At 35.2% G+C, this 24,296-nt stretch overlaps 2 protein-coding genes across 6 annotated transcripts in view; one reads left to right on the plus strand and one right to left on the minus strand.

Annotated features, from left to right (window-relative positions):
- The window catches only part of ELP4 (elongator acetyltransferase complex subunit 4), a 223,004-nt gene extending 199,173 nt beyond the window's left edge, over window positions 1-23,831 (minus strand). The window contains exons 1-2 of one of the 2 annotated variants that reach the window (XM_090267603.1): window positions 23,564-23,831; window positions 15,542-15,577 (exon numbers count right to left, since the gene is read on the minus strand). In XM_090267603.1, the coding sequence (XP_090123729.1) occupies window positions 15,542-15,577; window positions 23,564-23,786 (259 nt within the window). In that variant the 5' untranslated portion in view covers window positions 23,787-23,831. The remainder of the gene's footprint in view (window positions 1-15,541; window positions 15,578-23,563) is intronic. The other variant, XM_090267602.1, reaches the window with a different exon arrangement.
- Window positions 23,832-23,966: 135 nt separating this feature from the next.
- IMMP1L (inner mitochondrial membrane peptidase subunit 1) overlaps window positions 23,967-24,296 on the plus strand; it is a 65,129-nt gene continuing 64,799 nt past the window's right edge. For 3 of the 4 annotated variants that reach the window (XR_016508179.1, XM_090262990.1, XM_090263006.1), the window contains exon 1: window positions 23,967-23,984. The gene's annotated coding sequence lies outside the window, so the exon portion shown is untranslated. The other variant, XM_090262999.1, reaches the window with a different exon arrangement.

Genomic DNA, 24,296 nt, shown 5'->3' on the forward strand with positions numbered 1-24,296 from the left:
ATCAAATGGAGACATTAAGAGTCAACATTATACCACATGGGAGATAGTTGACATACTCCAAATATCCAAATCAATGAAGTCATTGGTGAAGATGAAATATGTGTCTTATTTTATGGAAAAAACCATATGGATTTTTTTGCCAATACAACATTAATTGAATAACTCATATGTCAGACATTATTAATATTTGTAAAAATCACACTATTAAACATATTCCTAAAGAATAATGTTAGCACTGTGTAAAACCTCTTGCAGTTATAATTATAAAACCTGGATAAAATATCATTAAAAATAACTATTTAAAGACATTGGAAAGCAATGAAAAGCAGGCAGCAACCAGAGCAGTTTCGATTTGAAAAACAGTGATCATAATTGTAAGAATTTCAAGACTGTGGCGTTTTTGCCCAGGAGCGTTCCCAACCTCCCTTAGCTCTGGAGGCATTAAATCATATTCTTTCTAGGCTGAAGTGGGAGAATATAGATGAAGTTCAGTGTTGTCAAAACAGCTCAACATTTGGGGTAAATAGAACTGACATAGAACTCCAGAAAGTTTATTAATAGTGTGCAAATCCCCAGTTGACCACTAAGCTATGCATAAGCCGAGGGAAGAAACAGCAAGCAGGAGAAAGAGAGCAAGATAGAGCTGAAAGAAGTAACTGAATCATGTGAGATTTGCAAATATGCTGCTCCTGTAAAGGTATACTTTCCCCAATCTAGAGCAGAATCTTATAGTATAAAATGCTGAAGTCTATTGACTTGAGGTGTCGGAGGAGGGAACTCAGGGCTGAGGAGCACAGAAAGTGTGAGTCCCAAAATCTGAGTATAAATTTTGTACATATATAATATTTGGTTGCTGAGTAAACTTTGTGATTGCAGTGAACACTCCTGTCTGACCAGGCTGAAAAAGCAAAATTTGAAAGGTGGAATACCAGGTATGGATATTACCTGTTGTAAAGTATACTTAAGTGAGAGTAAATACTTTAAGCCCAGTCAAATTATCTATTAAAACAAAAAACTAGGAATCCTCAAAAGAACATAATGCGATTCAGAATCATTACAATGCATTATTTACAATGTGCTGATTTCAACCCAAAATTGCTGAATATGAACCTTACTAAGAAAAATATAATCCAAAGAAACTGATTCCAAATGGGCTCAAAAGTTGGATTAAAAAAAAAAAAAACCTTCAAGAAGTTATTATAAATATGTTTAAAGAATTAGGAAAAATGTATCATAAGTATTTAAAAATATGGTACCAATAGGTAAATAGAAAAATACCAATAGAGAAATGAAAACTATAAAAGTGAACCAGATAAAAAATTTAGAGCTTTAAAACCATGATTCTTTAAATCAAAAATATACTTGGTGATCTCATGAGTTTATTATAGATAGAGGAAGGAAAAAACAAACCAATAAACCTGAAGGCAGATCAATAGAAATTATGCAATCTGAAGAAAAATAAAAAGAAAAGGAAAATGAATAGAACTCCAGAGACATTGGAGCAATATAGAGAACTCCAACTAATGTTTAACTGGAGTCTTAGACATTGAGAGATAGAAGCAGGAACAGTATTTTAAAAAATCATGGCCAAAATATGACCATAATTTCCCCAAATTTGCTGAAAACAATTAGTTACAGGTCTGAGAAGCACAAGAAATCTCTACGAGGATAAATGCGAAGAAAACCAAATCTATGAACATTGTAAATTGCTGAATCCCAGAGATAGAGAGTAAATCTTAGAAGCAGTAGGGGAAAATGATGTGACTTACAGGGACACAAAAATATGATTAACACTGATTTCTCACCAGAAACAATGAAAGCCAGAAGAAATGGTAGTTATGTATTCAAAGAGTTGAAAAACAAACCCAACTTAACCAAAAATTGTAAATTTGCAACACAAAAACTAAGGTGAAAATTGAGGCAATTCATCAGATTTGTACTACAGATCGTAAAAAGTGAAAGGAAAATGATACAACACAGTAACTTGTATTGATAGGACGGAAAAAAAAGAATACAAATAATGATAAATATATGAGAAATTATGAAAGCTACTGTGATCATCTATATATGTATTTATACACATCTATGTATGGATGTGGATAAATTGTTTTTTCTTTGAATTTCTTAAGATATACAACTGCTTAAAGCAAAACTGGCAGAACTAAGAAAAGAAATAAATAAATCATATTTGGAGATTTTATCATACATATCTTAGTAATTGACAGAAGACCTACAGAGAAAAATTACAACAATAGAAAATGTGAACAACCTCATCAACCACCTTACTCTGATAAAAGAAATAGGAAACCAGAATGAAATAATAGAAGTTATTCCCTTATCCACATATATAAACTTCAGGCACATGGAATTTCACTAGTAAACTCAATCAAATATTTAAGTTAGAAATACTAATCCTAAACAAACTCAAAAATAAAAAAGGAAACAATTCTCAACTCATTTTATATGTCCATTATTATTCTGATACTTAAACCAAAGACTTTAAAAAACTATAGACCATTTAAGGAAGAAATTATATCAACCCTACAAATACTCTTTCAGAAAAAAGGAAAGGGTGGAGAGAAATACTTCAGAACTCATTTTATAATGCCATTATAACCTGGATCCCAAAACTAGACCAAGACATCACAGGGAAGGAAAGCTACAGACTAATATGCCTCAGAAAAACATAGGAAAATAATCCCCAAAATATAAAAAAATAAAAACCAGTAATATATTAAAAAATAATAAAAACGTACAGAAAACAGAATGGTAAAATGGAATGCTTTTACCCCCTGAGATTAGGAACAATGAAAGAATATCCACTTTCACCACTTCTAATCAATATTTTTCAGAAGGTCTTAGCCATGTAATAAACTATGAAAAAGAAATGAAAGGCATACTGACTGGAAAACATGAAGTAAATCAGTCTTCACATGCAGGCATTATCACCCATGTAGGGAATCTTAAGGAATATCTTAAGGTTGTAGCATGGAAAGTCAATATACAAAAATCCATTGTATTTCTAAAAAACTGGTAAAAAACTTTGGAAACTGAAATTTTGAAAATTCCAGAAACATGAAATACTTTGGAAAACTTTAAGAAAATATGCGCATAAACAAGCTCTACATTTAAAAGTACAAAACATTTGAGAGTAAGTAAACCTAAATAAATTGAGTGGTATATCATGTTCCTGGGATGAAAAACTCAAACCTTTCCAAATTGACCTACAGATTTAATGAAATTTTAATGTAAACCCCGGTAAACTTTTTGGAGAAATTGACAAACTCATTCTAAAATTTACACAGAAGTCCTAGGCCCAAGAATAGACAACAAATTTGAAAAAGAACAGTTGGAGGATTTAATGTGTGACCTCAGGACTCACTATAAAGCTACAACAATCACAGCAATATAGAATCGGCCAAAGAATAGAAATATAGATAAATATGAAAGAATTAAGAGTCTAGAATAAACTCACATAAATGATTTTTGACAAGAGTGGAGAAATAACTTTTTCAGCAAGTGATACTAGAATAACTGGGTACTGATACACAAAAAAAATACAATAAAATCCTCAATCTTACCTCATCTTACATTCAATCCAAATCGAGAAAATTCTAATATTACTTCATATTACTATCCACATATTACCTTGAAATGGTTCACAAAACTAAATATAAAAATGGAAACAATAAAACTATTAGAAGTAAACGGGAAAATCTTTACAACCTGAAATAAAGATTTCTTAGTATAGTACATAGAAGCAGGAACCCTAATAGTAAAAAAAGATGAATAAATTGAAGTTCATCAAAATTTTAAACATTTGCTTTTGAAAAGATGTCATAAAGAAGATAAAAAGGCATGCTACGGAGAGAAAATATTCGCAATACATAGATCTGATAGAGAACTGGTATCCAGTATACATATTAAAAACTCTTACAACTCAATAGAAGACAACTACCCAATATAAAAATGAGTAAAAACTTTGAGTATATCTTTTGCAAAAGAAGATATGTATATGACTAGTCAACAAACATAAGATGTTGAACATACAAAACATCAAAAAATGCAAATTAAAAACACTGCTAGAAACCACTGTATCCCTACTAGAATAGCTAAAATAAAACTACAATCCTGAGTATTAACTGAGATAAGGATGAAATAAAATGCTCCTACATTGCTAGCAGCTATGCAAAATAGTATAGCTATTTTGGAAAAATGTTTGGCAGTTTCTGATAAAGTTAAACATACACTTTCATAGAACCAGCAATTTCACCCCTGCATTTTTACCTAAGAGAGTTAAAAACAGATGTCCATAAGCTAAGTGAAAAAGGCCAGACACAAAAAGTACATGTGGAATGAATGCTGTATGGTATTTGATGTTCTAGAGAAAACAAAACTAATCTATAGTGATAGAAAAAAGATGTAGGTGCTTGGGGCCAGGAAACTTGTTAGGCACGAGGGAATTCTTTAGGATTATGGAAATGTTTTATATCTTGATTGTTGTGGTGGTTACATCAGTATATAAATGTGCAAGAACTCACTAAAATATATACTTAAAATGAGTATGTAAGTTATAATTCAGTGAGTAAAATTGGTTTCCTAAGGCGCAACTAAAGCACCAGGTGGTAACTTGTTTATACATCTTCTCAGCACAGTCGTCGTCGGCAGCCGTCCGTCTCAAGAGACAATGGTGTAGCTTCTTAAGAGTCTATCTGCACCGCCGAGAATGGCTGTGCCGAGAATGGCTGTGCAGTCCGACTCGGGAGTGACACGGTATCTGTCTCCTCCCGTGTTAAATCAACATCTTGTGATGACGCTGGAGTGTCCTCTCCAGTGAAGCTGAAGCTACAGAGCCTGGGCAGGGTAATATGGAGGGTCTGCTGTTGCCCAAGCAGCAGACCCCCCCTCTCTTCACAGCTGAAGGGTCCAAGGGAAAGACGGAGTCAATACAGCTTGGTTTCAGGTGCGCCGCAGGAGTTGCCGGTGTTGACTACAACGTCAAACCGCCTTAGGGACTCCGGCTCCGGATTTTCTGTCGGGGTTTACTCCCTTAGCCTTTCCCCTGAAGAGGTATGCCGCAAGGCAGCGGAGGTTTTTTGGAATCAGAGTTTTCCTTCTCTGTCTCAGCACAGTATATTAGAGCTAATCCATGAACAAAATATAGTTTATATGAAGTTTAATTTTTTATATTAAAGAATACAGCTAGTTCTTTACTACTACTCCCATCACAAGTTAAAGTTAATATATACAAATCTGAAAGACACAAAATGGGCTTTATATGGATTTAGGAGCATATCATGAGTTTCTGTGCACAAAGGAAAAGAAAAAGCTTCCACTGTCTCTGCGCTGCTTACAGCTGACAGGTGGAAACACTAGTGGACAGAAATGTGGGTGTGATGACAGGCACTGCTCATTGATCGATAGAGTTCTCACACTGGAAAAAATACTCATTTCATATAACTACGAATTTGTCTTTATTCTACTGTAGAAATAGAAAGCCGTGGTTAAAAAAAGAATTAATTTTATCTTAAACAGTTACTTTCCTATGAGTTTACAGAAGCAACCATACAAATCAAGGACATTATAAATCAATGATGTAAGAAACATATCTGATATTAAAAATTTTAATTTCTAAGCTTGATGTTTTTACAATATGAAAAATGTGAATTTAAAAACAAAATGTCACCAATCATCTACCACCCTCATAAAAGGATTGCTAAAATTGGTTATAATTCCTTCCAGTACTTTTTCTGTGAATATCTTTTTATGTAGTTAAAATTATTGCTGAATTTTGAATCCTATTTTTTCTTCCACTTAATCTCACATGTTCATAGCCTTGTAACTATCATGTTTAAGTCTGTATCGTCGTCGTCGTCGGCAGCCGTCCGTCTCGAGAGACGATGGTGTAGCTTCTTAAGAGTCTATCTGCACCGCCGAGAATGGTTGTGCAGTCCGACTCGGGAGTGACACGGTATCTGTCTCCTCCCGTGTTGAATCGACATCTTGCGATGACGCTGGAGTGTCCTCTCCAGTGAAGCTGAAGCTACAGAGCCTGGGCAGGGTGATATGGAGGGTCTGCTGTTGCCCATGCAGCAGACCCCCCCTCTCTTCGCAGCTGAAGGGTCCAAGGGAAAGACGGAGTCAATACAGCTTGGCTTCAGGTGCGCCGCAGGAGTTGCCGGTGTTGACTACAACGTCAAACCGCCTTAGGGACTCCGGCTCCGGATTTTCTGTCGGGGTTTACTCCCTTAGCCTTTCCCCTGAAGAGGTATGCCGCAAGGCAGCGGAGGTTTTTTGGAATCAGAGTTTTCCTTCTCTGATGTGCCCTGACTGCGTTTAAGTCTGTATAATATCCTAGTAAATATATGTACCATAATTTACTTAGTCACCTCCCTACCATGGCCTTTTCATGCTGCTGTAAGGCTTTTGTTACTATTAAATATGGAATACAGATTCCACATGACCAAAATTAAACTCAGTAATATTATTTCCTTCCACCAAATGCAATCATCTTTCAGTTTTTAGAAAATTAAAATTTATTCCTGATACCTCTTTTCTCTCTCTTACCACCCACTCCTTTTCTCATCCATAGTCCTGTTAAATTTCTTTTCAAATTATTTCTGGAGTTTAATCACTTCCCTCCATGCCAATGGCATGTTGCTACTAACAACTCTTACCTAGAAAACTGCAATAGCCTCTAACTTATTTCTTTGCATCCACTGTAATCTTCCTTCAATTGAGTAGTAACCTTAAATATACAAACCTGAGCATCATGTCACTTCCCTGCTTAAAACCTTTTAGTGGTCTCTCATTGTTCTTGGGAGAACGAACTAAATCCTTTAACCTGGTCTACAGGCTCAGCACAATTATGGTCCAAGAGCAGAGTTTAATGTGCATAAAAATATTTGTGTCTAAAGTGGTATAATAGTCACACTTTCCCTTTAAAATGTACATGATTATTGTTTAACAAGTATTTACTAAAGAAATAAACTATTGTAATTAGAAAAATAATATAATTATCTGAAAATTAAGGACATATTACAACACTCAGTAAGGAAGTGAACTAACTATATTAGACAAATACTGCATACACTAGTGAAACTGGTAGATTAACATAAATTGCGTGATTTATCATTAGTGAGGGGTGACAACAGCAATTAAACTAAATGGCAGAGTTCCTCTTTTTTTCTACCCATCTCTTAAATGAGTGAGGGTGTAGACTTTTTTCTTACCTACATATAATCCCCTTCTGATCTTACCTACACTCAGCTTAAAATACTCTCTGCAGTCTAGTTGCCATACTGCATCTTAACTGGACTATTGCATGTATTACTTCACCTTTTGGCTCGCTTATTCCCTCAAATCCTCCCAGACCCAGATTAGGTAGCCCCATTTTTTGGAGAAGCTTTCCTCAAGTCCGGGTGATATGATCATAGTGATCTGAAGCATCTTGTTAACTCCTATAGTAGCAATTTAACACACTTTAGTAAAATTTTTTTAAGCCTGGCTGGTTTGGCTCAGTGGATTGAGCGTCGGCCTGCGAGCTAAGTGTCGCTGGTTCAATCTTCCAGTCAGGGCACATCAGAGAAGGAAAACTCTGATTCCAAAAAACCTCCGCTGCCTTGCGGCATACCTCTTCAGGGGAAAGGCTAAGGGAGTAAACCCCGACAGAAAATCCGGAGCCGGAGTCCCTAAGGCGGTTTGACGTTGTAGTCAACACCGGCAACTCCTGCGGCGCACCTGAAACCAAGCTGTATTGACTCCGTCTTTCCCTTGGACCCTTCAGCTGTGAAGAGAGGGGGGGTCTGCTGCTTGGGCAACAGCAGACCCTCCATATTACCCTGCCCAGGCTCTGTAGCTTCAGCTTCACTGGAGAGGACACTCCAGCGTCATCACAAGATGTCGATTTAACACGGGAGGAGACAGATACCGTGTCACTCCCGAGTCGGACTGCACAGCCATTCTCGGCGGTGCAGATAGACTCTTAAGAAGCTACACCATCGTCTCTCGAGACGGATGGCTGCCGACGACGACGACGAGTAAAATTTTCCCACCATGCTACAAGATCCTCATGGCAGAGAATTCTTCTTATTGGTAAAACCATAGTACTGGGCATGTAATATACCATCTAGTAAATATTTGTATAATTAATTAAGGAAAAATCAATAAACAAAAATCTATTCTTGCTTTGTGAATCAGCCAGATCTACTGTAGTTGCTGAATGCACACCCTAAAACATACATACATACACACACACACACACACACACTTAGTTACCAGCTCTTTTTTTCAAAGACTCCTATGAGGCACAAAAAACTAACAGGAGGAAGAACATCACCTATTTAGGGATTAGCAAGCTAAAAGTTACCAATTTTATGAAACAAATTTTGAGGTTGTACAATAAGCACTTAATTAATCTATTTAGTGAATCCCCATAACACTGGGCAAGCAAAAATGATAATGATGTGACAGAACTGCCAAAAAGCAAATGTAGTTTTGGCTAGAATGAATAGTCTAATTCTTAGGTTGAGAGAGATGATTGTCCTCATCTACACCAGTAGTTGACAAAATTGACGGTAATATATTTATTTGGGTATTGCACAAACTAAAGTGCTTTCAGAGTGGTGTGACCAGGATGGTAAAGGGACTTAGAAGCATGAGAAAGGAGATATTTAGCTTGAAGGACAAGAGACATAAGCGATACAAGGGAGCTGTCCTTCTGTATTTGATGGGCTGTCATATGGAAATGGAATTACACTCACTCATTAGGCCCCTAAGGGTAGAATGAAGCCTAGGGAATGGAAAGAACAGGAGCATCATTTTTTCCTTTTATCAACGTCCAACTGAGCTGCTCCATCATTCCACAGAGACTGCCTCCAGATCAACAAAGACTTTCTAATTATCTCTCTGACATTTTTAAATCTTTATCTTATTTCATCTGTTATTGCAGTTATTAGTGTGGATAATTTTCTTCTTGGAACTACAAAGAAACTTGGCTTTCTTTAGCCATTCTTTACTTTACATATGTAAACAGTTTATATACAGCACTCAATTCTTTGGTACATAAATGTGAAGTGGTTTTATTTCTTCTTTCCACTCATTGCTTTCCACTGTGCTGTGAAAATCTTCCTTTTCTTATCTCTTAATGACATCTACAGCTGATATCTTGATTTTCTCACCATCAGTTCCAATGATGAAAAACTCAGAGCAGTCAAATATAAAACTTAAGTATTCAATGTGAAGCTTTTCCTCCTCCTCAAGTGCAGACTAAGCATGAGGCTTGAAGGTCTTAATGTGGCAGAGGGGTCCTAAGGGGAAAAAGTTCTAAAGTTCTTCCCTCACGTTGTCTCTTCAAGCCGTGGTTATGTAATTGGGAAAGCAGGGAAGAGGAAAAGCAGCAGGAATCAACCTACATAATTAGCTCTCTGGTGTAGGCAGAGAGGTGCCCAGTCTCACTCTGATCTGGTCTAGTCAAACCTGCTGCTTGTAGCCTATGGAGTTATGGTGGTTTCCATGCAGGTGACACATGTGGTTTTCTGGGTATTGCTCCGTTTCATTCTGGCCCCATCTGCCGCTAAAAAACCATTCAAAGAGGTAGAATCTAGTGTTTGGGGAGTTGGCTAGTATTCATATTCAATTTCTCTTCTGGAAATGTTAGGTATCACTATCATTATTTTATATGTTTACACAGTTTATTCTAGCAGGCCTCTCCCTCTCCTTTCTACATCAGACTCAGGAAACACTAACAGGCTTGCAGGTTCAGAAGTTTAGTAAGCAATCAGCTGGGAAACAAAAATGCCAGTCTCTGCTTTTTGCAAGCATCCTCAACATCCAAGCCTGGTGCTCTTGGAGGGGTGCTCTCTTACTTGCCTGAGCGAGAGGTTGCTTTTTCCTATGAATGTTGCGTTCCTGCTCTCCCAATCCTTGCCTGTATTGCCTGGTAGGGGCAGTGATGGTGGCGGAATTATGAGAAAGTAGCTGTGCTAGTTCATGGGGCTTGTAAGGAGGTATCGAACTCCAATTGTAGGAAAGGGGGAACTTAAACCTTTGTCTTCTTTTTCTCATTTTGGGCTTGTCCCCTATTCTGAGGAACTCAATATCCTACTGAAAATTGTAAATAGCTAATCTGATTGACCACTAACTTGATGTTAAACAGTGCAATGCACTTCTCATGCATTAGCTCATTTAATCCTCATAATAACCCGGTAAGATAAATGTTATTAATCTCTACCTTACAGATAAAGAAACTAAGGCACAGAAGGATGATAAACACAAAGCTTGAGGAAGGAGGTGATAGGATGAGAAGAGATTAAGGCTAAAGTGAATGAGCTGTGGCAGACCATTAAAGGCCGTACAGTCTAAGTGAAGGAGCTCGGACAGTTATCTTAAGCTCAACAGAGAGCACAGAACAGTTTTAAGCAAGTATATAGCATGGTCCCATTTTACTATTAGAAAGTTCATCCTGGCTGCAGTAATAAAATGGACTGAAGCAAGGGAACATCAGGGGCAACTTAAGCCTTGTCCATACCTTATATCTGCATAAATATCTGCGCTTTATATACATACTGTTGATAGTTATTCCATGTGCAGTCAATATCCAGTTAAAGTTCACAATTGGGTAAAAACCAAAATTTATACTCCCTAAGCGTGTTAAACACCATTGTAAATGCTTAAATATTTCAGAATAAAAGGTCAGTGGTTTTACTTAAGAAGTGCACTGATATAAATCTATCCTGTTTCAGCCTTTTAACAAGTTCCTGGTATTCACACCTTTGTGTATCTCCTGTCCTTAAGTGTGAGTGGAACCTGTGACTGGCTTCTTAACCAAAAGAATAGGGCAGAGGTGATGGGATGTCACTTTTGCTACCTAAGACTATAACATCTGCCTTGCTGAGCGAGTTCTCCCTTACTGGTTCTGAAGAAATAAGACACCACTTTGTGACTCGCCCCTGTAGGGCAGCCTCCAGCTGACAACCAGCAAGGAACTGAAACCAGCCAACACCATGTGAGCTTCGAAGCAGATCTTGAACTGCTGAGCCTTCAGATGAGAACCCTGCCCAGGCTGATACCTTGACTGCTGGCTCGCAAGGACCCAGGTAGCTGTGTCTGGACTCCTGACCCATAGAAATCGTCAGATAATAGATGTGTGTTGTTTTTAAGCTGCTAAGTTTGTGGTAATACTGTTACAGTAATAGGTAATTAATATAAAAGTACAATCACAACTAGTTCTAATTAATTGTTTAATAGCACATAATTTATCTTCTTCTAGAACTAAAATTATATAATTAATGTAATTTAAAAATAATGCATTCTTAAATGTCACAAAATTTGTATTTTAATTACTGACAACTTCGAAAGCTTTTTGATGCTCAATATCTCTGCAAACAGATCAAGATCTTTCATTTAAAAAAAAAAAAAAGCTGTGTCAACTCTATGCCGTTCCTTCACTTTTGATACTTTTTGGGTATTCTACATTTACTCACGTACCACAATGTCAGAAAACAATTTAATTTTAAAAATATCTCAAAGCCTATTCCAGTCCTAAAGAATTAAACATGTTTTAAGAAAAGTCTCCCTTCAATTTTCAAAGTAAATGCAGATATCCCTTAGTGCTTCAATTTACTCCTCAGAGAATGGCCTTTTATGTATTCATATTAATTTATTCTGTTGTATTTAGAAGGTCTAAAGTAGATCTACCTGGGGTTTTCTGGCAGTGCTCACTAGCTCTCGTTTCCATAGTTACAGTGCTACTGAAACTGTAGATACACTACTCCGTAAGGCCAAACTCATGAGCATATACACACTTAAATGTATGCAGAATTGTCTGGTTAATAAGTAATGTATTTCAAGAGAAAATGGTTAAAAATTGAAAATCTACAGTGAAAAGTTATTAATGAAAATCATTTTTATGTTTTAATTTTCTCTTCTGCCTTATGCTCCTAACTACTGATCTTAAATCTCCATATTTAATTTACATTTAGAATTCCTTCCTTCCTTCCTTTTTTCCTTCCTTCCTTCCTTCCTTCCTTCCTCCTTCCTTCCTTCCTTCCTTCCTTCCTTCCTTCCTTCCTTCCTCCCTTCCTTCCTCTTTTTTATCCTCACCTGAGGAGAAGGAAAGGAGGGGACATACAGAGGGAGAGAAACATTAATCAGTTCCTCACTGGGGACTGAACCCACAACCTAGGCATGTGTCTTGACGAGGAATCAAACCCGTGACCTTTCAGTTTACAGGACAACACTCCAAACAACTGAGCCACACTGGCCATGGAAAACTATTCATATCTTACTGTGGATTTCATCCTTTGTACAAGTTGTATTGACTTGGGAATGAAGAAAAGTTGAGAACTCAGTAGATAAGGCTCCTTCTGCTAATCTAATCTTTCAAATAAATGTAAAAATGCTTATAAAGTTAGCTTTAAGATTTTATAAAGAAAACAAGCTAAGAGAAGAAAAAACTAAATTTTCCCAAGTTATGCAAATTTTTAAAAATCTTATGTATGTAGAAGTTGATAGGGCATAAATAATACTGACAAGATTCAAAGTAATAGCTCTACAGAAAGACTATAAAGGCAAGCCCTTTGCTTTTATTTAATCATTAATTTAACATATAGTTATTGGATACCCAGCATATGTTTTGGCGAATTGGCATTTCATCAAAAATACATTTAAAAAAAAAAATCTATTACTGTGCTTCAGTTATACTTGAGTTTTTTCCTCATTACTTATAAAAAAATCTCCTTCGCTACATCACCAAGTTTGTTAGGCAAGTGTTCTTTTTCCATAAACTGTAGACAACAAAGTCCCAAAGCTTTTTGCCACTAATAACAAGGATCTCCCTTCCTCCAGCTTTTAGTAACATGGACCTCACTTTCTTTTCCCCTTCACTGCAGCATCCTCAAAGTACATATTTCTACTAAAAATCTGTTCATAGCCATTTAGACTTTCTATAATATGCTCCTTATAATCCTTCTGGCCTTCGCCCACTGCCTGGTTTCAAACCCATTCCCATATTTTAAGGTATTTGTTATGGAAGCACTCACTTTCAAGATATGAAAATCTATTATGAAATAGCCCCGTTAATATTTGCAGAAGATAATGGCCTACTTAGAAAATACAAGTTACTCTGTGAACTATTCAAAAGTTGCTGTTATAAATCAATATACAAAAATCAATGGCATTTCATTGTATTAGCTACAACCAAAGATAAAATGTAATAATAATAAACAGACCTATTTTGATGTTAACCTACTGTATTTTAATTATTTGCTTTACATATATCTCTTTCATAGATGTAGAGATCCTTAATGGGAAGGCACCTTATTTATATATGTAACCCCAATTTGTAATATACACGTAAGTGTTCAATGAAGATTTATTGAATAAATCATAAATCATCATCGCATTATCAGCATCATTCACAGATACTTTCTCTGGAGAAAATAATTAAAATTCAGATACATATGTTTTAAACCATTATAATAATTCTCCAAATTGTTGGTCATGAATGAGTCAAGTCCCAGGTTCAAATGATAAAATGCCATTCTCACTTTTTATTTGTTTGGACTAGAAAAGATTAGCATGTTTGATAATATATAGTATTGCCAAAGGTGAGGGCAAACTGGTATTGTTGTAATTGCTGATTGAAGTATAAGGCGTTATGAACCTTTTGGAGTGAAATTTAATAATATCTAACACAATTTAACATGCCTCACTCAAATAAATCTCTATCTAGAAATTTCTTCTCCAGATATTTATATATGTATGCAAAGCTTATGTATGAGATTTGCATAATAGCATTGTTAGTAATAGAAGTGGAATTAACCTAAAATTATCAGTAGAGAATGATTTAAATAAATTATAGCATATTCATACAATGAAATCCTATACTGTTGTTAAGAAAAATATGTCTATATGAATGCACATGGACTTTTCTCTTAGATATATTAAGTGGAAAAAGCAAAGGTGCTAAATGCTCCCAAGTAGATTTCTTATGTAGAAATATTTGGATGGAATACCAGGACAGTATTGTCTCTGGGTATGGGGACTGAAGAACTGAAAGAACAACCTATTTTTTTTTCTATATATCCTTTCGTATTTTGTGTATTTATTTATTTTTATAAAAACTGTAAATTATTTTTCCATAACGTAATCAATGATTCTTTATTTACTACAAGTCAATTTTTAAAAAGTGAGACAGATATCATTTCTAGAATTTCTGTATAGGTCATTCAAAATGTGGAATATTGCATTTAGGTCTGGGTACAGCTGAAGAGACAATTCCAGACTAGAAGGTGTGACAAGGGAAAAACCAGGGTGAAAACCAAGATGCATAAAAACCAGTTTAAGAAACCATGTCTCTTTAGTATGGAGAAGATTTGAGGTGATAAAATAGTTCTTTTCGACTATGTTAAGAGTGTCATGTGAAAGAGTAGATAGATCAATTCTGGATTGTATTAGAGGGCAAACGAGGAACAAAAAATCGGTGACAGGTAGATGGATTAAACCTGAATAAAAGAAACTTTCTAATAAATCACAGTACTTTCAACAACAAACATTGCTTTGTAAAGTAATGAGTCCTTTAAACTAAATAATCTGTACTCAAATGGTGTCTGATATCTGTTAAGGATTACGGAAAAGTGATTGGCAGCTACATGGGAGCTTTGATTATGTAACTGCCAAGGTTCATTTCAATTCTAACATTCTCTAATCTAAACTAAAAAAATAAGGCAAACAGGGTAGGGTAATGAATGTATATTTAAGTAAGAACCATTGTACCTTTAAAAATGAACAAAAATATGATCATTAGCTTGTTACTTATCTTTCAATAAAAAAAATAATTCTGATAAAAATCTGAGACATATACAACAGACTTATTAGAACATCAACTTCTCAAATTAATCACTCCAATAATACCACTCTAAATATGAAATTCTCTAGAAAAATCAATTGGCATTAATTTTAGTCTTCTTTTAAAAAATGGAAGACAATGCCCTGTGAATATTTTTAAATGTAAGAGCTACATTATAAGATATACTTGCCTAACTTAGTTCAAGTTTAAATTAAAATTTCAGGCAACTCCTCTTTAATTTACCTTAATTCTTTTTTTTTAAAATAATTTATTTATTTGTTTATTTACTTTATTTTTAGAGAGAGGGGAAAGGAGAAAGAGAGGGAGAGAAACATCACCTTGTGGTTGCATCTCACTTGCGCCCCCCCAACAGGGGACCTGACGTGCAACCTAGTCATGTGCCCTGACTGGGAATCAAACCAGAGACACTTGGCTCGCAGGCTGACGCTCAATCCACTGAGCTACAGCAGCCAGGGAATTTACTTTAATTCTTAAAAAAACTTATTGGGATGGGTGGGGGAGAGAAATTAGGGAAAAAGGGGACAACTGTAATTGAAAAACCAAAATAAAAAATAAAAAATAAAAAAAAAGTAACTTGGAAGAAAAAAAAAAAAAGAATAGGAAAACTCCAAAAATATCATTACATACAACAGAAAAATCATCAGGAAGAGCATGTATGTACACTTTACTAACCGATTAGAAGAACTGTTCCAACAGCCAAACCTCCACCTGAAATAAAACAAAACCAAGAAGAAAAATTAACCTGCATTTTCACATTACTTTTAGCATAAAAGTTAAGCTTTAGAAAGGACAGGTTTCCAATAACTTTAAAATTGCTGTTGAAAACAACATTTTAATTACCTTTGCAATACTTTGCTTAAGGTGCTATTATGAAATAATTACATATTATATGTAATTACACACTACACATTACAATTACTTTCATAATATACTGTATAACCCTCCATTCTCCTGTGATAGGACCATGCCGCATTCAACATAAATGTGGTTAAGCATTCTAATAATGTTATATTTAGCACTTGTTAATAAATTAACTCAATAGCCAAGAATTAAATATGCACAGTAACTTAACTACTACAGAAGTACAACAGAGAAAATAAAGGTTATTATAATAGAATTCCACTTTAATATTTATCCTCAAATCTAATAAGCCTTGGAGAGAAAAAAAAAGCCCTGATAATTAAAATTTATTCTTTTTTCATTATGAATAATATACACAAAGTCTGGACATGTTCTATATTTAGAATTTAAAATAAACATTATTTTTGTCATTTCAAACAAAAAAGTCACAATCACAAAAATAAACTTTCACTATTACTAGAACATGTTCTATTAAATATCTGAATTAGGATAACATGATCATGAACATATAACTCAGATAACGATTAATTGAAAATCAATTTAAAATCAAGCTTTAGGAAACTAGAGCTACACTAAAAAGATACGACGTTCGACTACTTTGTTTTAAAAACATCTGTAAAGTATTATTACTTATAATTAATGTTGAAAACACAAGTTCACTTCAAAACAGAAATATGAAATGTACTGAAAGTATAATGAACAAAAAACTACTCGGGGGTTGCAGAAAGGTGGAAGAGGGAATGGGGGGATAATGACGGAAGAAGACTTGACTTCGGGGGGGTGAATACACAATACAATAAACGGATGATGTGTTATAGAATTGTACACTTGAAACCTGTATGATTTTATTAACCAATGTCACCCCAATAAATCCAATTAAAAAAAAAAAGACAGGCTTTGGGGTAACCCGGACCTAACTCATGTTCTACTAATCACTAGCTTCCTGTCTTGGGCAGTTAACACATTTCTTGATGCCTCTGTGTTCTGAACTGCAAAACGGACTTATCATACTACATGCCTGGTAGGGTGTGTTAAGAAAGCTCATGCCTGAGAAAAGTCAGGATTATATTAGGAACTTATTTGTTGGAACATACTAGTCCCCATCCCTGAGGCACTCAGATAGTAGTCCGGCCAGAGAGCCCAAGAGGCCACCAAGCATTGTCTGGAGGCAGAATACATGTGTCTCACCCATACATGTCTAAGTAATCTTCAAATGTACTCATTTAAGATGCTGTTTTAATAAATAAAATACAAATTGAAAAAAGTAAAGAGAAAAGAAAAAGAAATTACTCAACATTGTTGGAAAACTGAAGACAATGTAATTATAATGTTTGGGGGTTTTGCGGGGGTGGGAGGCAAAACATTGCCAAACAAACATTAGAACGCTAATAAAGAACTTTCCTCCCAAAAGGTTTGTAGTGGCAAATGTTTTATAGAAAAACCTAGTATGAAAAGTTCCTTTGATAGAGTTTGTTTTTTGCTTTGTAAGTAGCATAAATGTTATGCTTTCGAAAAATTTAAAATTTGGTAATACACGTCACATAGAATACAATGCACCATTTGGTGACTTCATGACTGTAAGTAGAACATTCCAAAATGAGAAAACAATTAAAAAAGAAACCAGTACTTTTATATATTTTTATGTTTAAGTGGGTTTGTTATGGGACTAAAAAATATAGTATTTTATTTCATATTTAGGTAAGTTCCTTCATTATACCATTTAAAGCCATACATAAGATAACCTCAAATGTTCTTCAAACTGAAAGTTTAATATAAACTGAAATATATATAATGGTAACAGCCATAAAGGATCAGAGCAAAAAGGTTTTCTTTGGGACAAGATTAGGTTAAATGCTTAATTATAGTTTGTGCTACATAAAAACCACATATATGGAACTATTGTAACAATATAATCAATAAAATATACTTAAAAAAAAACACCACATATAGACCACCACTAACTTTTTAATCCATTTTGAAAATTTAAAAATTACACTTTCTAAGTCCTTATTTCCCTACTCTCCTTTACATGCAAAAATAAACATTTAACTACCTAATCACCATTTTGTGTATATTTAAGGAGAGGAAATAGAAGCACAAAACAGACACAGCAGTGTTTAGTCTTAAGCAGGTGCTATAAAAATAGTTGCCTTTCTTTCCTTAACCAATTCCTTATGAGAAGGATTTAGATTTCTCTAAACTTTCCTGGGTCTACATTCATGTCTTCTCAAATTAGGAATTTTTATAAATCTTTGAGGCTTCATGTAAAGGAATACTTAATCAAAGATACTCTCTGAATGTTATTCACAGTGGGATGATGAAACAGATCAAGGAACAGTTTCCCAGTTAAATGAAGTGATCCTAGCTTAGGTGTGTGGGCCAGAAAGGTACTCAGTAAGAGCTACCCTTACCATTCTGGCAATTATTTCCTGATTAGAACAAATCACTGAAAACATACTGTTGCTTTATAAAAGATGATCACCTTAACAGTAAATCAGACTATGCTAAAGAGGTAATTGTAAGAATAATACAATCTCTTGTTCCTGATAATTCAGAAAACACAATTCAAATTTTTAAGATCTCATGTACATTAGAATTCTAATGTTTGGAAAGTCTGCTACTTGAAACAAAAAAATATGGAGACATTTCAATGACTTTTAAAAGCCAAATTATTATCCCACTAGGACTTCCTTTACAAAAGTGAAATTTTGGTTTTTTTCTCTATTACATAAATTCACTAGACTCAAATTAAAATTGGCTCTGGTAAAGGTTGGTCATTTTGAAGGTTGGTCATGGGGAATAAAATAAATCTGATTTATTAACTATTTTTAAATGAAGTTTTTATTCTATGCATATAAGGTAAAATAATTTAAGATACATAAACTCACACATAGCAGCAAAGTTCCTCTAGTCTTCCAAATTTGATTTTAGCATGACAAAACTTTACATTTCCCCAAAATACCTCTGTATAAGGTATTTTGATATACTCACTCGATAGGCTTAAACTCTAGCTGTATTTTAAGCTAGAGTAAGTTCGAATACTTTGTAGCTATTTCTCCACCCAAAACTTAAAAGCCTAACCAACCAACCACAACAGTATATTTTGACAAAATATAGTCAACCAAAGCTAGCTTTAATACATGTATCTTTAAAATCAGTAATCCATTAATAATTTTATCTAATTTCAAAAGCAACACAGACCTCACAGTTATAGTTCCCAATTAAAATAGAAATATATTCTCCCTATAGTCCACTAAAATGTTTGACAGGTAAGTAATGAGGTAAATAAGCAATCATATTATTTTATGATAAAATATACAATGAAGTAAATGTTTTTTTTTTTTTAACCACCTCCTCTCTCCTTTAATCATATCTTAGAAAAATCATCAAGACACTTTCTAAGTCATTAAGCAAATAAATACTTGGTTTTACTTCTAGACCTTCTCTAGAAATATATTTATCTCCAGCTTACTAAAAATACAAGCAGTAGAATATTATATTCAAATGTAAGATTACACAAGTTTGAAAGCTTGAAGATACTTTGCAAGTTCGATGATACTTTGCAAGTTTGATATTTTAAAGTATTAATTTCATCAAGATTTTAATTTAAAAATTACAGCATTGTCTTAAAACTATAAAAAAGTCTAATGCTTTAAAAACATTATAAGAAAATTTAAGATCTTGTGATTAAGTGCCAATGTCTTCCTATTCTATGATTTTTAAAATATGAGAAAAAGTATTTTTAAAATTTGTGTCAAGTTAAAAAATTAATTCAATATTTTATTCTATCAATATTAAAGAAAAGTATTCAATTCCCACACTTCCCAGAACAAATCTCTAAGTTATAAATTTGGGTTTAATAAGGTCAAATTAATATATTAGAATATGAAGGCCCAGAAGTGATGCCTTATTTTACAAAAAGAACATTTCCTTTTCAAAGTTAGAGAAAATGGAAAAAAAAAAGCCAGAAAAGATAGCAGTGAATTATACAAGTCCTTTCCAGTGCTCTCTATAAAAGAATAAATTTAAGTCTTGCTTAAAGGCATTTTAGGGAAAATGCAATATAAAAAGCAACTTCACATCCTTTCCTCAGTTTATAGCAATATCCTTAAATACTTAATGTCACACCTCAAATTTAATTGCAGTTATTTGTCTGTTTTTTGGTCTCTCTCTTTTGGAGCATAAAACATTCAGAGAACTCCAGATTATCACAATTATTGGCTGGGCAAATATAGGAATAAAAACAGAAAATGCTATAAACAGTGACACTGGTTATGTAGATTAAGTCACATGAAACAACTTTACATAATACAAAGGAACAAGCTACAGATTTTAGTTGCTGAAATATTATAATCAGGATTATTTTATACTCCAAACTCAATGTACATTTCCCACACTCTAAAGACACAGTAAAGCAGTGGTCCCCAACCTTTTTGGCACCGGGGGGCTGGTTTCGTGGGAAAAGGGCCAGGGCGGGCGGGGTTTGGGGTTTGGGGGGGCTAGTGGGTGAACTCAGGTGAGCTTCCCAGGCTTGCTGGCTGTGGAAGGGGCGGGAAGGAGACAAGAGGCGGAGCTCGGACCCCGGACTGGTACTGGGGGTTGGGGACTCCAGGAGTAAAGGAAGGACATAGCTCACCAGTATTTATTTTTTGGTATCAGTATTGAAAATGGCAGCTACTATCAAGCTTCTTTGGAATACTCTTCCTAGACTATTATTTACCCCAAATCCCTATGTGCCATTCACTTGACTGCCAAAATTTAGTAAGCTTTGAACAGCAAAGAGGTTCAACCTGTCAAGCCTGAAGTCACCTTTCCTTCAAGTTTCTTTTTGAAGGCTGAAGCTGGGGGATAATTCCTCCAGATTAGACAATATGGTCCTAAAATGGACTATACCTTGGATGCTAGGAAAAAAGAAATTCTGCCAGAATCTTTTACCCACTACTGTATAACCTCTTTGGAAATTCCTGGAAGGAGAACAATGGAATACTTACATATAGTATCATCAAATAACAATATAAATTTCCTGGAAGGGCAGGGTTCAGAAACTGGATTAAGAAATCTCAGAACCTGAAAAATTTAAATGTAGCTAACTTGGGAAATGTATATCAATATCTAACAGTAAAATTAAGTTGCCAGAACAAAAATATTTAATATGATTATATCATGTTTAAAAGATGCAGATTTAGGGAATTCTCAAATTTATAAAACATTTTGCTTTTGGAGTAAGCAATGGAAATATGAGCATATCATTAAATGACTAACATTCAATTAGCCTATATGATGCCTTTTAAGTATACTTTGCATCTGTGCTTAAAATTATAATGATGTCACAGTGGCAGTAGTAAACTCACTGCACCGCATGGCAATAGCAATAGAGTATTTACTTGTTACACAGTATCACTGAATATATATTTAGGCAACAATCACAACGTCACAGTATAGTTTCATCATCCTAATATCATAACATCCTATTAATGTTACATTTTCTCACAATTTGGTCATATTAGGCTTGTCACAATCTGAGTCAAATAACATTTGAGTAACAACATATTCTGTTTTGTTTATACCTATGTGTATACACATTAGCAGCCAAATGTTTCACTTTCAAATAGTTTTAATGAAAAACAAACGTAAAGGGTTTGCTCCACAGGGCCATACAAAATAGAACATCAAAATACAAAAATGTCATTAACAACTAAAATACTTCTGCACATATTAATTATTCCAAATGTAGTAACTCCTAGTATAATGACTTCTTCCACTTCTTTGCACTTTAAGAATTAACTATATACATGTAAAAATTTCAAAATATCCAAAAACTGATATCTCAATCATCTTAATGAACACTGATTTTTAGCAAACACTTGTCACAGTCAAACACTAGAGTCCCCATCCCCAAGCAAATCTGGAAATTTTTGAAATTACAGTTCAAGTTTATATCTCTGTAGAAACACACAAGGAAGTTGCTTTGGGTTACCTTTTTGGTGGGTGCTTTAAGGAACTATAGTTAAATCATTAGTCTCAGATTCAGAAAATGATTAAAACCACTTGAAACCAGTTCTAAAAAATTTGCAAAGGCTGTAACATTTGCAGACGACCAAATCTGGAGCCTAAGGATTATCCCAGGTTGTCATTGGTTTTGTGACTCTGTTCATGTCACTTAATTGCTGTTTTAGAGTTCTGTACTACATATTTCATAAATTCTTGTCCAGGTTTTTTTTTTTTTCTTTTTCCCTACATGTTATTTTTCTTTCAGTCAAGTACTTACTGAAAATCTACTAAAGTGACAGCAACTATGCTAGGCATATTTTGTTATTCTAATGAGGAACTGAAGGTCTAACATAAAAAGAAACGTGATCTTTTTGTTTGGAGAGTTTCAGGATCAAGTGAGTGAAATTACATATCCCCAATGAATTTATACACACACACGTGTATAAATAAAATATATAATTACACATTATATATATAATATATATATTATATATATAATCACACTTGGGTGTGATCCTATATTTGAACTTAGAACTTTTAAACTGCTTCAAGGCTCACAAGGGAAAAATAAAGGTGAGATAAATATATGCTAACTAGATATACTGAATCCTTTTTGTTTCTAGTACCACGCAATTTAGGAAGGCAACAAACTTGACACAATTAAGTAAAAATATATAAATTTATGTAGAAATAACAAGGATCCAGTTAAGGAAATAACAGAGGCCAAGAGACCATATACTTTCTCGGTTTCCTTTTCTTGTCACTTTCCTTTGCATTAAACCTAGGAGGGGTTGTTGGGGGGTTTGTGGGGGGGTGGGGGTAGAATTACAGAGATAAAATGTCAAGTGAAGTACAAGAACAAGCAATGGCATTTCTAATATTTTATGAAAGTGTACAAGATTTAACTGACATACATCACATACTATTAAGTTATGAAATACAAATATTTATCATTTTTTAATGAAGCATCATTCAGATAAGAATTAAGTAATTTACAATCTTTATTAACACAGAAGCTCTTTTCTCCCCATCTAATCTGGTCAATCCTTTCAACAGAACAGTTATAAAACAAGCATATTAATAACAGGCTTGTCATGAAAAATTCCAGAGATTATAAGAAAGCCTAAGAACTGCACTTTTTTTTCTTGTGAAAATACGCACTTGGAACGTACTGTTTGGAATCTTAACTATGGGAAGCAAGTTATATAGAGGAAAAAAATCTAACAAAAGCATATATACATGTATTTAACGCAGGTACGGGTGTGACTCTCAGCATCAACCATAGGCTGTAACTACTTTGGATCCACATAAGCCTTTAATACCCATTCTCTTAAAGCCCATATGGTTTATTTAAAGATTCAGAACCGGGAGATAAGCAGCCTGGCGGTGAAAGACGGAAAGTTACTTTTTTCACCATTTGATAACGAAACCCATCTCTCACAATGAAACTGACTTTTGCAGGTTAACACAAACCATGAACTACCTGGGGTTGGGGGGAGACCAGGAGGGGATTTAGAGAAGAAAGCCAAACCGTCTCCAAACATTAATAATTCCCCGTGACCAAGGTAAAAGCACGTAGGGATCCCGTCGTAATCCAGAAAAAGGCTGGTGGGCAGGAACCAGAGCAGAAAGTGGGAGCACTAGAACAGCTTTAGTTAACAGCATTTATGCGTCTCCATGCAATCACTCCTCCCTTCCATCTCTATCAGACCAGGCTATCCTTCCCCGCCCGGTCCGAGGGCTAAGTGGCCACAGACAGATGTGGGGTCAGGGCAGCTCCCGCAGCAAGTTCCCTCCCTAAGCTTTCCCTCTGCTGAGCCCAGATCTCAGTTCTGAACCGACCTAAGAGCTGGTCCAGGGCTGGGAGCCCGGTTGATACCAGCAGCTGTCCGTTCCGCACCGACGGTCGTGTGCCTGCGATAGACACCAGTCGAGTGCCGCCGCTCTCGGTACCGCTGGCTCTAGGACCCTTCCTCTGGAAACTGGTGACGTTGTTTTTGCTAGCTGCCGCCGCCAGAGTTCCAGTACTCCCAGTGCCGGAGCCGCAAGCCCCTACTGCCGCCATATTGGCGCTTCTCGCGTTGATCCAATAGAAGCTCTGAGATCTCAAGCAGCGGGCCTGTCACAGCCAGCCCCAAACTCCCGCCTCCTAGCAGCCTTTTTAGCCAATAGGACTGAAATATCCGTCTACAGTCTACCAATCGCAAGGCGTATTGCTGAAACGTGCGCTTACGTAAGGGCGGTGGACGTCTGCAGGACCCAGGTGAGAAGGCCCACCTGAGTCTTGGGTTAGTTTCTCGTGTTTGTTTGGGGCTGGGGGTGGGTAACGTCGTCACACGTTGCTCTGGTTTTGAGTGTCTTCATTCACGTTGAGTTAAAGAAACGGTTGGTAGAGCGATATATCAAGCAGCTAGCTACCATTAGGATTTTGCAGCTAGGCGCGTCTGTCTGTAAAGAGGAAATACACATTTCCCCTCCCCTTTCTCTTTTGACTCTGATTGAAAATTCATTGTGTTCCCTATCAAGTCTTTTTCTTTTTCTTTTTTATTTGAATGGTTGTGTTATATGAAAGGAA

Source organism: Furipterus horrens, unplaced genomic scaffold (assembly GCF_987537825.1).
Source record: "Furipterus horrens unplaced genomic scaffold, mFurHor1.1.pri manual_scaffold_2, whole genome shotgun sequence".
Taxonomy (NCBI): Eukaryota; Metazoa; Chordata; class Mammalia; order Chiroptera; family Furipteridae; genus Furipterus; species Furipterus horrens.